The sequence below is a fragment of the Trichosurus vulpecula genome, chromosome 3, assembly GCF_011100635.1.
Source record: "Trichosurus vulpecula isolate mTriVul1 chromosome 3, mTriVul1.pri, whole genome shotgun sequence".
Taxonomy (NCBI): Eukaryota; Metazoa; Chordata; class Mammalia; order Diprotodontia; family Phalangeridae; genus Trichosurus; species Trichosurus vulpecula.
Genome location: NC_050575.1, coordinates 291094273 through 291109065, shown reverse-complemented (window position 1 = coordinate 291109065; position 14793 = coordinate 291094273). Strand labels below are relative to the sequence as shown.

At 41.6% G+C, this 14793-nt stretch overlaps 1 protein-coding gene across 1 annotated transcript in view; it reads left to right on the top strand.

The window, feature by feature from the left end:
* ZNF395 (zinc finger protein 395) overlaps positions 1–14793 on the top strand; it is a 73494-nt gene that overhangs the window by 43221 nt on the left and 15480 nt on the right. Inside the window, exons 3-5 of the mRNA XM_036751541.1 lie at positions 2432–2699; positions 5773–6008; positions 11195–11304. Of these exons, the coding sequence (XP_036607436.1) occupies positions 2432–2699; positions 5773–6008; positions 11195–11304 (614 nt within the window). The remainder of the gene's footprint in view (positions 1–2431; positions 2700–5772; positions 6009–11194; positions 11305–14793) is intronic.

Here is a 14793-nt window from a genome sequence, read left to right as displayed (position 1 = left end):
TACTTAAGTCTAGACAATCAACAGAACAATAAATCAAGCCCAATTTGTAGCATTTGCCAGTTTCTAAGTCATAAATGATCACGCTGAAAATTTAACAACCTGCTCATTTGCCAGAGGTGTACGTACTTAACACTGAAAATTTAATAACCTGCTTGAGCAGGTAGGGGCTGGCTCCAGTACAACCTTGGGTGACATGGTGTATAGAGGGCAGGGAAGTGGTGTAGAAGCCTGATTGGGGAAAGGGAAGGCAAGAGCTCATCTATCAAAGCCTGGTTCCAGGGACAAAGAGCAAGGTTCTGATGGGGGGGGGGAGGTAGGGGGGAGATAGGGTTAGAATCCCTCCTTGGACAGTAGGATAGTGTGAGTGATGGAGGATGCATGACATTGAGCTTTGGGAAGTTGTTTCTGTTTCCTCTTTCTTCATACTAAGCCTTGGGTCACATTGGATGGGCACTATTCTCACATGGTTTCTGGTTTTTTTTTCCTGGCAAAACTTTGCTTTAGAAATGAGAGGGAAAAAAAAGTCTTATCAGGAGTTTGCTATTCAAGTTAAGTGAGAAGATAATAAGATGAATTTGAATCACCTGGCCCAAATGAACTGTTCTGAAAACAAACAACAAACTCCACTTCAGACTGGCAGATTTAATTGATATCAGAGATATGGGGATTAACATGGAGGACCGAAGAGATACTGGCACTAGGGAAAGGCAGAATGTCCTAACTTTCAAAAAGGGAAGATTGTAGACTGTAAGCCAGAGAGCTTGACTTCCATTTCTGGGAATGTTCATGTACAGATCACTAAAGAGATGGTTAGTGAGTATCTAGAAAAGGAAGCAGTGATTACAAAGAGTGGCTTCATGACACATTAACCTTAATTTCTTTTTTTTTTTTGATATTTTTTACACTGGTAGGTTCAGGAAAATCATGTAGATACATTTTACTTAGAAAACATTTAATAAAGAACCTCATGCCCTTTTTTTGGCATAAATAGTTATATTGGCTTATGTGATACTACATAATTATCTGGATTTGGAACTCGTCAAATGTCCAGACTCAAAAAAAGCAACGTTAATAATTTGGCAAGGAGATTCTAATAGATCTTGCCAAGAATCTGTTTGGCTCTGTGCTGCTTAGCATCATTTATTTATTTATTTCATTTTCCTGCCCATCTCACATTTATTTATTCATTTATTGATTTCAAGCAGTGATTTGAATAAAGCATAGATGGCATCTTCATCAAATTTGCAAGTGAAACAAAGCTGAGGGAGACAGGCGACATAAGTAGATGACAGAATCAGGATCCCAGAAGATCTTGATTGGCCAGAACACATTGGGCTGAATCTAATAAAATGAAATCAGTAGGGATAGTGTCAAGTCTTACATTCAAATTCAGAAATCATTTTCTCAAGTACCAGATGGAGAAACTATGGCAAGGAAGCAGTTTGTCTGAAAAAGATCTGGGGTTTTTAGTGGACTATAAATGAGTCAGAGTGTAATGTGGCAGCTGAAAAGCTGTCGTGATCTTAGGCAGAGTAAAGAGAGGAATAACTTCCAGGAACAAGGTGGATAAGTTTGTCTCTATTCTCCCCTGGTCAGACTACATCTGGAATATTGGTTTAGGCACCCCTGGGCTTGATATGGATGATGAATTAACAAAGGAGACAGAAAGAATGGTCAGATAACTATGAAAAGAGCCCTAATGGACACTGATAAACCCTAGGGCTGCTGGGGTACTGGAGTGGTTTGCCATTTCTTTCTCCAGCTCATTTTACAAATGAGGAAACTGAGGCAAACAGGGTTAAGTGACTTGCCCAGGGTCACACAGCTAATAAGTGTCTGAGGCTGGATTCGAACTTATGAAGATAAATCTATCTACTGTGCCACCTAGCTGCCCCTCATTGTAGGTCTTCAGATATTGGACTTGCTAAGTGTGTTATAGTGAGGATTTTTTTTCTTGTGTAGGTTGGGCTGACTGCTAAGCCAACTCAGAAATTCCTCTTGTATCTGTTTATCCTTCACAAAATGGAGACAGTTCTTGGGGAATTACATAGATAAATTAGTTACGGCTTTTGGAATACCAGGAACCCATTAAAAGAAGGCACAAATAAAACAGCTGTCATTAGTTTTGGGGAAGGCTCTAAAAACTGTTTCCAAAAGTGATCATCAGTAAGTTAGTTTTTTCTGTAATACCGGCACTGAAATAAGGTGGGTTAGGTGTGTGGTATTCATTGGTTTATATCTAAAGAAGCTAGGGTATTAAAAGGACTCCAAGTGCTTTCTAGGACAAAGAGAAAACATCCTTATCTTCCAAATCTAAACAATACATGAAGGGCTTAGAATTCTGTCTTGGAACCTTGGGCCTTGATACCTTTTCTTGGTGACAGTTGTTGGACATGGATTCAATTGTTTCTCTTCTCATTTTTCTCTCCAGTTCAGAAGGCAGAATGGCCAGTGTGTTGTCACGGCGTCTTGGCAAGCGATCCCTCTTGGGAGCCAGAGTGTCTGTCCCCAGTGCCTCTGGAGATGGCCTAGCTGCAGGAGTCCAGCCCTCAGGTTCCCATGCTGAGCTAGTAGGGGTGGTTGCTCCCCAACCCTTCCCTGTCTACAAGGACAACCACTACCAGGAACATCCTAAGGAGATCCTCATGGCCCTTGGTGTCCCAGGTCTGCAGCAGGTGGTGTTTCAGCCAGGGCAGAAGGTAAGTCAAAGCACAGTATGGATGGAATTGTGTTTCTCTCTCCTTAGACTTGGAGTTGGAAGACTCAGAATCCTCACTCTCAATTTGGGGATAAGATTGGGTACAGAGAGACTCATGTCACGGATGCTATTTTTCTCTCAAACCACTCATTTCTGATCTCTCCTGTATTGGTCATAAGAGAGGCAGACCTTCTTTACTACATACAGTGATCTGGTTCTGCTTACTTCACTTCTCATCAGTTTATATAAGTCTTCCCAGGTTTTTCTGAAACTATTTCCCTCATCATTTCTTACAGCACAATAGTATTCCATCACAATCATATACCACAACTTGTTCAGCCATTCCTCAGTTGGTGAGCATCCCTACAATTTCCAGTTCTTTGCCACCACAAAAAGAGCTGGTCCAAATGTTTTTGTATCTCTAAATCTTTTGCCTTTTTCTTTGATCTCTTTGGGGTATGCAGACCTAGTGGTGATATTGCTGGGTCAAAGGGTACGCACAGTTTGAGAGCCCTTTGGGCCTAGTTCCAAATGGTTCTCCAGAATTGTTGAGCCATTTCACAACTCCACCAACAGTTCATTGGTGTACTATTTTCTCACATCCCCCATGAGAGGAATTTTAGGGTATTTGTACTACAGACTTTCTGCTGCCTGTGGGTACACCATGATACAATCCATAATACCTCTTGCCACTCTGTTGTAGAAAGTGCTCCCAAGGTCCGCTGACCTAAGTTGTTGGTATGTCTTAGGCTGGCCCAGAGTGTTCACAGAGGCTAGTGAAGTGAATAGTATTGATCTTAAGTGTTTGCAGAGAATAGTTGGCATATATATATTGGTGCAGGAGCCAGCAACCTTTAAAAATTAAATACCAAGGTTTTCTTTCATTTTTTTTTTCTCACTGGGAATCATTGTATATGAAATGGAGTTTTAAACTTAGCCTAGAATAACAACACTGACTCATTGTGGATGGTCAGTTAGCAGTGGGCTAGTGGTGGATAGACACAAAGAAAGCAACTTGATTTGAGGTTGGAAGCTGGGATGGGGGTGAATGGCAGTCACTATCCTGCCTCAAGGGCCCTCATGATATAAATCGCTAACCCCAACTTTAGTATATAAAGTCTATATTTGACCTTGCCCTTGGAGGCTTCGCGTACATATAGAACCTCACTGCTACCTCTGTTATATTTTGACTTTGCCTTCCTCTTCTTTGGTGCTGTGGGTAGGGTTGTATGTGGTGGGAGTTTTTTTAATGCTACATGCATCTTGAGGTAGGTGTTTCAACAATTTGGCCAGCAGCTGCTGTGGGGGTGTAAAACCAACAACAACCAGCACACAGAATACTGTGAGCCCAGGTTCTTTTGATCTGCTTTACTAAGGAAAGCAACGTTAAGGGGTTAACAGTCTTACTTTAATCCAGTATACAGATATCATTCACAGCTCAGGGGGAAAAGATCAGCCCCCTGAACTTCAAGGCAAATACAAACAAATTACAGACATCAACAGACAGACCTTGTCTGATTCAAATCTCAATGCATAGTTACCAGAGTTTAACAAAGTCCGAACATCCAGGTTTACGAGCTGGAGGGCTCTTAACTACAGCTTCCCGGAGTCTCCACATCAGGAGTCTCCACATCAGTACCACCAAGAGTGAGCCCTAAGCAAATAGCTCTGTCTTCTCTTTTTATGCACTCTTTAGCTGTCATCAAATGTCATTTGAGGGACCAGAACTTACGCTCTTACTATTGGCTCTTGATTTAGCACCTCCCTTCATTGGCCCCACCTGGAGCCCCACCTTAGTTACCAATTCACACCCACATAGGCTTAGCACTTAATAGATAGGGGTTTGGGCCTGGGGCTTAGCACATAATAAGACTCAGTCAGAGACACTGAATTAATCAAAGGAAACAAAGGCCAAACTCTTCAAGGGCACTTGGATGAATAAGTGCTAAGAGCCTATCTTGATCCCCAGTACAGTAGGTGATTGGCTAAATGGTTCCTCTCCTGTGTTGTTAGCATGCTTGGGTCCTCCAATGGTGCATACTCTTATTTGGGTGGGAGGGGATAAAATGACCCTTTAGAATCAAGGAACAAGTGCCAGAATTAATTTGGGGAGAAATTTGGTCTTGTAGTTTGTTTACTTTTTTTTTAATGGGTACTTTGGGATTAATGTTTTGTCATTCAGGAACCATGGACAGCAGCAGATGAGGCTCTAGGACTGGATGCAGATTGAGAATGTAGATTAAAAGTTAGCTGCCCCCAGCAGAGCAGACCTATAGTAGAGATCAAAAGCCATTCATCAAGTCAGAACCAAGGGAGCCGTCTCAACTGGGGACATTGTAGAGGCAGCATGTTGTGTAATGGACAGAGTATTGGCCTGGGGGTGTGGATGGACCAGAGTTCAGATCCCACCTCTGACAATAACAGGTGTCTGACTGTGGGCTTAATTTCCATGAGTCTCCATTTCTCTCTCTTTAAAATGGTGATAATTCCTATACTGATTACCTCATAGGGTTGTTAGGAGTATTGGGTGGAACTAATGCATATGAAATGATTTGGGAAGTTTAAAAGTGCTAGGAAGATGTCTCCATTCACTTTCCCTCTGCCATTTAAGTGGAGAGGTGTGGAATAATGTGACCACTAAGTTTTTTGCTTAGCTATCTTTCCTTATTATGAAGAAGGATGTTTTTGTTAGGGACAGGAAGAAATGCTGCAGAAAGGTTGTTGGGAACTGACAATGAGGTTTTTTTGTTTTTGTTCTTTTTAAAGAACATCAATAAAACACTTTATTTTTTTGTAAAGGACCCTTATAACTGAGACAGTTCCCTGCCTTGACTTAGAACTTTCATATGGTTTCTGTTGAGACAAGAACCAATGCAGCGTGTTTCTCTTGGGCCCTATAGGTGGGAACAGATAATTGGGAACCCCCAGCTAAGGGGAAAGGTTTGGGCATGGCAAAGCAGCAGCAGCTTCTGGCAGACAGGTCTGGACACCTGAACTTGGGGGCGTTACAACCCTGGGAGGAGACTTACAAGGCACTGACCATGAGATTCTCTTTTTCTTTCTCCTTTTCCCAGGTCTGTGTGTGGTATGGGGGTCAGGAGTGTACAGGAATGGTAGAGCAGCACAACTGGGCAGAAGATAAGGTGACGGTTCTGCTGCTGGACCAGAAATTGCAAATCTGCTGCAAATCAGAGGAGGTGTGGCTGCCGGAGGTGAAGGGGTCTGTGCCTCAACTGCCACCAAGCATGGAACAGGCAACTCCTACTGCAACATACAGATCTGTCTCCAGGAATATTGATGTCCCGAAGAGGTTTGTATGGGAAAGAACTGGGTCCCTGAATGTATGGATAGCTGTCTATGTGATGGCGATACTCAGAAGCGTCCTGACTGTAGCAATAAGGACTTAAGGGATTCCCTCTAGACAGGGCCTTGTCTATGCGGGGGGTGAGGGGGATGCCTTCTTTTGTAAGGGTTAGTGTTTGGACAGACTCAAGTTTTAGGGATGGGAGACTAGCTTGGAGCCCTGGCTCACTTGCTCTCACTCTCCACCCCCCCCCCCCCTCGCCCTCTTCCTCTCCCTCCCCCCCACCCCTGAGTTTTAATTTGGGGGAGTTTTAATTTTGTACTCTTTCTCTATAAGCTAATGATGATAATAATAGCTAGTATTTGTATATCCCTTAAAGATTTGCAAAGTGCTTTATGTATTTTATCTCCATGGAGCCTCGTAACTCTATGAGGTAGGTAACCATGATTATCCTCATTTTATGGATGGGGAAAAGTGAGGCTGAAAGAGCTTGAGTGACTTGTTCAGGGTCCCACATCAGGATTTGAACTCGGGTCTTCCTGACTCCAAGTCTAGCATTTTGTTCCTAGAGCCATATTGTTGTCCTGGGATGCTCACCTCAGCAGTAAAGAGGGCTAAACGAGCCAGTGTTTCATCATGGCCTTCATTGAGAGGAAGAAGACATTTGCCATGCCTCTGGGTTCTCTATTTGCCCTTCTCACCTCTAACTGGCTATCAGTTTTCTATCTCAGTAGAGAGGAGTGTAGTGATATGGATGACCCCAAGCATCATAGAATGGAAAGATACTTCCTACTTAGCTTTAGGACAGCTAGGCGGTGCAGTGGGTAGAGTGCTGGGCCTGGAGTCGGGGAGCACAGAGTTCAGATGTGGCCTGAGACACTTACTAGCTGTGTGACCCATGGCAAGTCCCTTAACCTTGTTTGCCTCAGTTTCCTCATCTGTAGAATGAGCTGGAGAAGGAAACATCAACCACTCCACTGTCTTTGCTAAGAAAACCCCAGATGGGGTCACAAAGAGTCAGATATGACTGAAACAACCGAACAACAACAACTTAATTTTGGGTTCCATAGTGTGATTTCCTTCCCTCAGAAACTCCAAAAGATTTACCTTTTTAATTGCCACATATTGTAGTATAAATTGACCTATCAAGGTTAAATACATAAAAACCCTCCCCTCTTTGGGATTGATATATTGACAGCAGAGGCCTACCCACCCCATCCCTCTTTGTGCTATTAGCAGTAGCTGGCTGATAAGATGGACTCTCACTACCTTGTTTTCATCAGCTGTTAATATTCAACTTATATTTGACTTTAGGTGGTATTTGCCATCATTTTATAACCCGCTACTTTGCAGTCATAGTGTCAGCTAGGTGGTATGGTGGATAGTCTCAGACCTGGAGTCAGGAAGACCCGAGTTCAAATCCAGCGTCAGACACTTCCTAGCTGTGTGGTGCTGGGCGAGTCACTCCACCTTTGTTCTCCTCATTTTCCTCAGCTATAAAACTGGGTAAATAATCACACCTAACTTGCAAGGTTGTCGTGAGGATCAAATGATGTATGATTTGTAAAGTATTTAACCACAGGGCCTGGCACACAGTAGGTGCTCTATAAATGCTTATTCCCTTTCTGCCTAGTTTGTAACTTCTTTTCTTCAAATTCGCAGAAGGTGATGATTGCCCATGAAATTAAATGTTTGGGGCTTTCCTCTGAGGTGTAGTACAGTAGAAAGGGAATTGGCTTTGGGTTAGAGGTCCTGGGTTCAAATCCCAACTCTGACACTACCTACTTTTGTGGCCTTCAGCAAATCATTTAGTCTCTCTGGGCCTCAGTTTCCTTACCTGTAAAATGAAGGGATTGGGTTAGATGGCCTCTGGTTCCCTTCTAGCTCTGAATCGATGATTCTGTCATGGTAAGTGACAGCTCATTCTCTTACTGCTTCAGGTGCTGTTAAAATACTTAGTTTGATGTACTTGGGTGTTAGCAAGTAAAAGGCATATCGTTTATTACTTTACATAGCATGTTCTTGTTATTTTTGCGTATTGTGTTACCTGGTAAGCTGTTATTCACCATTCCTGGTGTGGAGAAAAAAATTTTCTCGTAGTTTTTTTCTAAAGCAGAATTTGAGAAACCCTTTGGCACCACCGGGCAGCAGAAAGTGCTGTGACATTTGGGGCTTAAATTTGGTGACAAATTTTTGTGAGTCCAGATCTACAAAGCAGTAGATGCGAACTGGTATTCAGTATATTTCTTTTTTTGGTCTAGACCTTTGTGGGGAATTCCCAGCATGGAAACTCTTCCCTCACCCATTGTTGTCAGCTCGTCTGTAACTTAAGTTTCCTTGGACAATGAGAGGTTAAGCTGTTGGTCCACCATCAGCTAGAATGTGACAGAAATAGGACTTACATCCAAGTTTTCCTGGATTCTAAGGCTGATGGCTTCTCATTCAATAGATATAAATGAATGAATAAAAAAAGGCATTTAAAGTGCTTACCTCTCTGCAAAGTACTGTGCTAATTACTGGGGGTACAAGTGGAGAAATGAGCTCACATTCTAATGGACAACCCATGAGTGTCCTAGGGAGCCGTGGGAAGATGCTATGGCTTACTTGTCCTTAGGGTACAGCGTCAGGACACATGGAAATGCTTGGGCTGCTGGTAAGACCCTGTGAGCCAGTTGGCAAGTAATCCAGTTTGACTAGAGTGTAAAGGGGGAGAAGACTAATATAGAAACTCATCTTTTTGAATGTCATTTTGATTAAGAAGATCATATGCATTTCTGATGTTGAACCATTTGACAGTGCCAAGGACTTTGGTGGTAAAAACTTTCTTTTTTAGGTCTTTAGTATCTGTGGCTGCTGTGGAGGTAGGGGCTACTGTGTTAAGCAGAGACAGCTCTCATGGTCTTGAGATATCTCTGCTGGAATTACTTGCTCCCCTGGGTGTTGGTGGTAAGGTCAGACTGGAGATAGAGATAGAGGATACTGTTAGTCACAGGATTCTTGGGCGTTAAGTCCCAGTCTCCATGGGGGCCTGAGACAATGTGGTGGAGGTGGTAATTTGATTTTCTTTCATGTAGCAATGAAAGAAAATTTTAAATTATATAACAAGGTGCTAATATTAGCTTCTGGCCGTAAACTATCATTTTTTGGTGGAATGAAATTAAGGCGGATCTCTTATCAGATACTGGAATGCTCTCCAGAAGTTTATTTCAAAATATGTAAATTTTTTTTCCATAGTTTCAGCATTCAGCACAGCTGTAATTTTATTCTCAAACAACTCAAGTTTGTTATTGAAAGAGTTCTGCAGAGCTCTCAAGGTTTTGCTAGTGTGGAAGAATTTGGTCATTGAAGTTTGGTTTAGGGAATTTTCATTTAAAGATCTTGACATGTCTTTATGGGGTTGTTGTCCTAGGAAATAGGTCCTGTTAACATTCACAAGATGATAATTTGCTTGATTAGTTTCTTTGGGAGGATGAGGCTAGTTTGTTTTGGTTAAATCCTTTTATGTATAAGTATGGAACAGAACCTACCCCTTCTCAAAAAGGGGTGGGGGAATGACTTGAATATTTAAAAATTTATATAGACTTCTTTGTCATCTTTTATTTTTCATCGTTCTTAATCTTTTTTGTCTCTGAATCAATTACTGTATATTGTGTAGTAGAAAGATCAGATTGGGAACCAAGAATATCTAGGTTCAAATTCTGCCTATGACCCTTATTAGTTATGTGACCATGATCCATTCACTTTACCAGCCTAAGCCTCAGTTTCCACATCTGTAAAATGGCAATAATATTTATAGTACTAGTCTTGTGAGTTTATTGTTTATTTGTTTAAAGACTGGGTTTCTCTAGCTCACCCAGGTTGTAAATTCACAGGCCTTGATCCCACTCTGATCTGTATAGAAGCTTTGACCTTCTTTTTCTGACATGGGCTGATTTGCTCCTTCATTAGACAGCCTCAGTGAGCTTCCCTGCCTCTCCCAGGGGCTCGCCATATTAAAGCCAAACTTAGTTTGGATACTTGATTAGCATAACCCACTGTAGCTCAGAACTGAGCTCAAGAGATGTGCCAGCCTGCACTTCCCCAGGAGCTGGGTTTATAGGTGTATGCCACCATGCCTGGAGGAGTCTATTTTGAAACTTTAAATGAGATAATATGTGTAAAGAGCTTTGGAAATCCTTAAGGCATTATGTAAGGTTGATGTTCTTAGTGATAATGGTAATGATTGGGCAGCTAAGTGAGGAAGTAGTTAGAGTACTTCTCCTGGAGTCGGGAAGACCTGATTTCAAATGCGGCCTCAGACACTTACTAGCTGTGTGACCGAGGGCAAGTCACTTAACCCTGTTTGCCTCAGTTTCCTCATCTGTAAAATGAGCTGGAGAAGGAAATGACAGACCACTCCAGGATCTTTGCCAAGAAAACCCCAAATGCAAAGAAGATACAACTAAAGAACAGCAATGATAATGATGCTCTAATTTGGGTGTAAGTCCAGGTTTATTCCCTTACATGTGACTCTGAGCACATCACTCAGCCTGTTTCCTCACTTATCAAATGAGGGGATTCTATTGGATAGATGACCTGTACACGTTCTTCCATAAACAAGAGATTGACGTGGGCTCCGCTAAGTTACTTGGGATTGGTCTGAAGTTTGCATTTGAGTTTACTTACACTAGTAATAAAATTCAACATAATTTAAAAAAAAATAGGAATCTGAGCTGTGTGCTTTATGTGTCTTGTGCGAAACATGGTATGTTAGGAGCAGCTAGTAGGCACAGGGGATCACTAGCCTCAAAGTCAGGAAGACCGGAGCTCAACTCTGGTCTCAGGTACTGAGTAGCTGTGTGGCCTTGGAAGTCACTGAACCTGTCTGCCTTAGTTTCCTCCTCTGTACAATGAGGAGAATCGTAGCACCTACCTCCCAGGCTTGTTCTGAGGAACAAATGAGGAGATATTTGTAAAGCGTGTAGCACAATGCCTGGCATGAAGTGAGAGCTTCATCAATGTTTGTTCCCTTCCCGCCTCCCTCTGATTTGGGTCATTGTTCCACGTATCCTAGAATTGCAGGATCGTAGTGATCTACAAAGTGGATAATACACATGCTCACAGTCATCAGGAGAAATTGGTGGTTGTGCAGGATCATGGCGTTCTTTTGGACCATCTTCATCTCTCTTAACTCTCCCTCTGTTTGCATTCAGGAAGTCAGATGCAGTGGAGATGGATGAGATGATGGCAGCCATGGTCCTGACCACATTGTCTTGCAGTCCAGTGGTGCAAAGTCCGCCTGGCTTCGATTGCAATTTACCTGGTGAGTCTTGCCACCAACCCCCGAGAACACCGAGTGGGTATCTGGTTTGGAGGAGGCTCCTGAAACTTAATATATTTTTTTTAGCAGCCACACACAAGGAACACTGGCTTGGAAATCAGGATTCCCAGGTTCCTACCTCATACTTTCTGAGTGACCCTGTGTTAGTTGCCTCCCTTCTTTCTCCTCAGTTTCCTCACCCGGGGAGGAGGATCTTGGAGCATTTTGAAGATGAATGAGAGCTTTGGACAGAGTCTCACTCACTGGCCAGATGAGTAAGTTCCTCCATGGGAGTAAGTTAGGCACCTTTGGTGGGAAACTTGAACTAGGCCAGTAAAATCTTCTGTTTACTAGGAGAAGAGTGTATGAGTGGCCTCCAAACGTTCATGCCCCTCTCCAAGGGTCTTAATTCAGTCTTGTAAACTAGGACAAGCCTACAGGGTCAGACCCCAAAAGAAATTAAGTTAAGCCTGAACCAAGTTCAGTCATGGGCAAGAAACTGTTTTAATAGAAAGTAAAATTGTGACCTCACAACAAATTGATTTTCTTTCTGAATACTTTTGGCACTGCTCAAAACCAGCCATCACCATTACTGTGGGGAACAGTTGGTGAATATGAGTAGTTTGATCAGATGTGTTGTGTGGGCCTGAAGGTTTTTAAATTAAGTTGTAGGGCTGGCCTAAAACTTACTCCCAGGGAACAACTTTACTTACTGGCATAGTCCATCTAACTTAATTGTCAATTTTTCTGAGTTTTGTGGGGGAAACATGACATTTTTGGTAAGAAAAGTGACTGTGTTAACTTACGTTTATATAATTGATTAACTTATCAGTTACTTTAAAAAAATGTTCCTTTAATATTTAAGTGTTTAAGTCTTCCTCAAAATCAAGGAATAGATTGATGTACATAATTTAGTAAATAGAATGCCATTTGCCAGTTCTGTGAGCTCATCTTAAATACTTCAGCAAGTGGAAGAATGTAGCCAGATTTCTGAACTTGCAAGAATGGAGTTAGATTACATGTGTTATATATACACACATATATACACATATGTCTGTATATACATGTATGTGTATCTGTGTATGTATGCTATATCCCTCATGGGATTTTAGCTCTGCCATTGGGTCTGCCAAGGGTAGCCAGAGGCAGAGGAGAGAGTCTCAGGAAATTGGTGCAAAGGGAAAGTGGACTGTTATAAAGACATCACGTCCAACCAGTTCATTGTACTCTACTTTTGCACTCCAACTGGCCACCATTCCAGCCACCATCTTACCTCTTTCTCTGAAACTTTTTCAGCTTTTTCTCTCAAGGAATTAACTTATTTTTAAAATCAGAACAGATGGCTGATTATCATTGGAATAAGTGGGAATTAGCATTTAGTTGATATTTATTTTCCCAAAATGTATTTATTTTACAAAGTGAGATATATTTTGACCACCTTTTCTAAAATTGGGCCCTATTTAAAAGTATTAAAGTTATTACGCTTGGCTTTTTTCTTCAAGATTGCTATGTGAGCATCGATTTTTGTGTAGAAAGGGGAAGAGGTAAGGATTACTGTTATCGGCGGTAGAAATTATGTAGAAAACAGAATGTTCTGTTACCGTCTTGCCCCTCATGTATTGAGTGTGATCACATAAAAAGCAGCAGGTTTTTTTTTTTTTGACAGGTTTTCAATACTTGGCACATGGCACTTAAATGCTTGTTCACGAGTAGCTAGGCAGTGTAGTAAATAGATAAAGCAACAGCCCCTGGAGTCAGGAGAACCTGAATTCAAATTCGGCCTCAGACACTTAATAGTTCTGTGACCGTGAGCAAGTTACTTAACCTGAATTGCCTCAAAAAAAAAATACTTTTTCATTCATTGACAAAGTCTTGACACCATGTTAATGATGTAGGACATATACATACTTGGTCCTTTTAAAGAACCTGCTAAGGTGACATGAATGCATATGTTATGTACATAATATAAGCAGAGATTACTTTTTGGTTTTAATTTTTTTACCTTTTTTGAAAAACACAGTCCCCTTAAAATTTTTTGAGTTACTTAAAATGTATACAATTGGGAAGAGCAACTATATGTGGAGGATTTGGGGGTCAAAGTTTGCTTAGATCTGGGTCTGCTTTTATTTTTACTCCTAATTCCTGACCCAGACCCCTTCTGTGGTTCCTAAATCTTGCCTGATGGTTCTGGTCAGGATTAAGCTCTATGCATGCTTCCTGATATTTGACTTAAACCATGAATCAATATTTGAGCTTTATCTAGTTCAGGGACCTGTTTGCTTTGGAACTCTCATAATACGTTGGGTTGTGATAGTTTCAAGGTCTAAAAATTTGGAAACAGGACTCATTTATTCAGCCTACAGTTTTCCTGCAGGAGGTGAGATTTGAAAAAAGTCTTGACTAGGGAGCTGTTTTAAGTATATGGGACAAAAGAGTGGGATAAAGGCAGGAATGTGTTGCTACCACAAATGTCATGACAGTATGCTTTGAAACCCACTGTGAGAAGGTCTAACATAATGTTGATAGCAATAGAAGAGCTGATAGAAGTCTTTTCTATTTTATCTTACAGGACACTTGATAACTGTAAGGTTCTTATTTCCTGCCTTATTTGAAAAATAAGCCTGTGTCTAAGCTTTTCAGACATACATTCTGTGTGTTGCAACCCTGCAAGTTACCCTGAGCCAAGCATTTGAAAGAAATTGGACCATCCCTAAAACAAGAGACAGGCAAGGATGTTAATAAAAACTGAAGGTGCAACCTACTTGTTGTCATTGCATTTCTTCAAAGACTGATGGTGTTCATCACCTGCTTTCTTTCCCTGTCTCCGAGTAATAGAGAATCAGTAGAGAAAAATTTTACAGTCCTAAGACTTTCCCAGGTGAATAGCATATCATCTGAAGTAGCATGTGGTAGTCTTCCATTATGGTGCTGGTCTTTGTTGTTTCTTCAGTATTACCATCTCCATGGGACAGGGTCACTTTTTTCTTAATTTCCCATCTCTTCCACATCACCTGCCAGTTCTTTGTTATTTGCCAAGACTAAGCCCAGAACAGTAATAGCCTCGTAATAGCCTTTGCTGTTGCTCCATCTTTATTGCTAATTTAATCTCCCAGAATGGAAAGTCAGGGATCTCTCCAGATACTCTGCTTGGAGCAAAATTCGATTCCCAGAAGACATCCAGAAGGTTAAAAACCCTTTGGCTACTATATTTTACCTCTTGGCCAATTTTATAATCTGTATTGGGAAAGGGTCAGTCATGTTTTCTGTTTGGTCAGTCCTACGATATTTTCACACATTATCATAGGAGTAAAGCTAGAAGGGACTGCAGAAGTCATCCTAGTTCAACCCCTTCATTTTACAGATGAGGAAACTGAGGCCCAGAGAGGTTGTGTTTCCCCTAAGGTCCCACGGAGATTAAGCATCAGAAGTGAGACTTGAATCTGATTCTGGAGGGCATTGTCCTTTCCACCATGCTGCAGTGGACCATCCAAT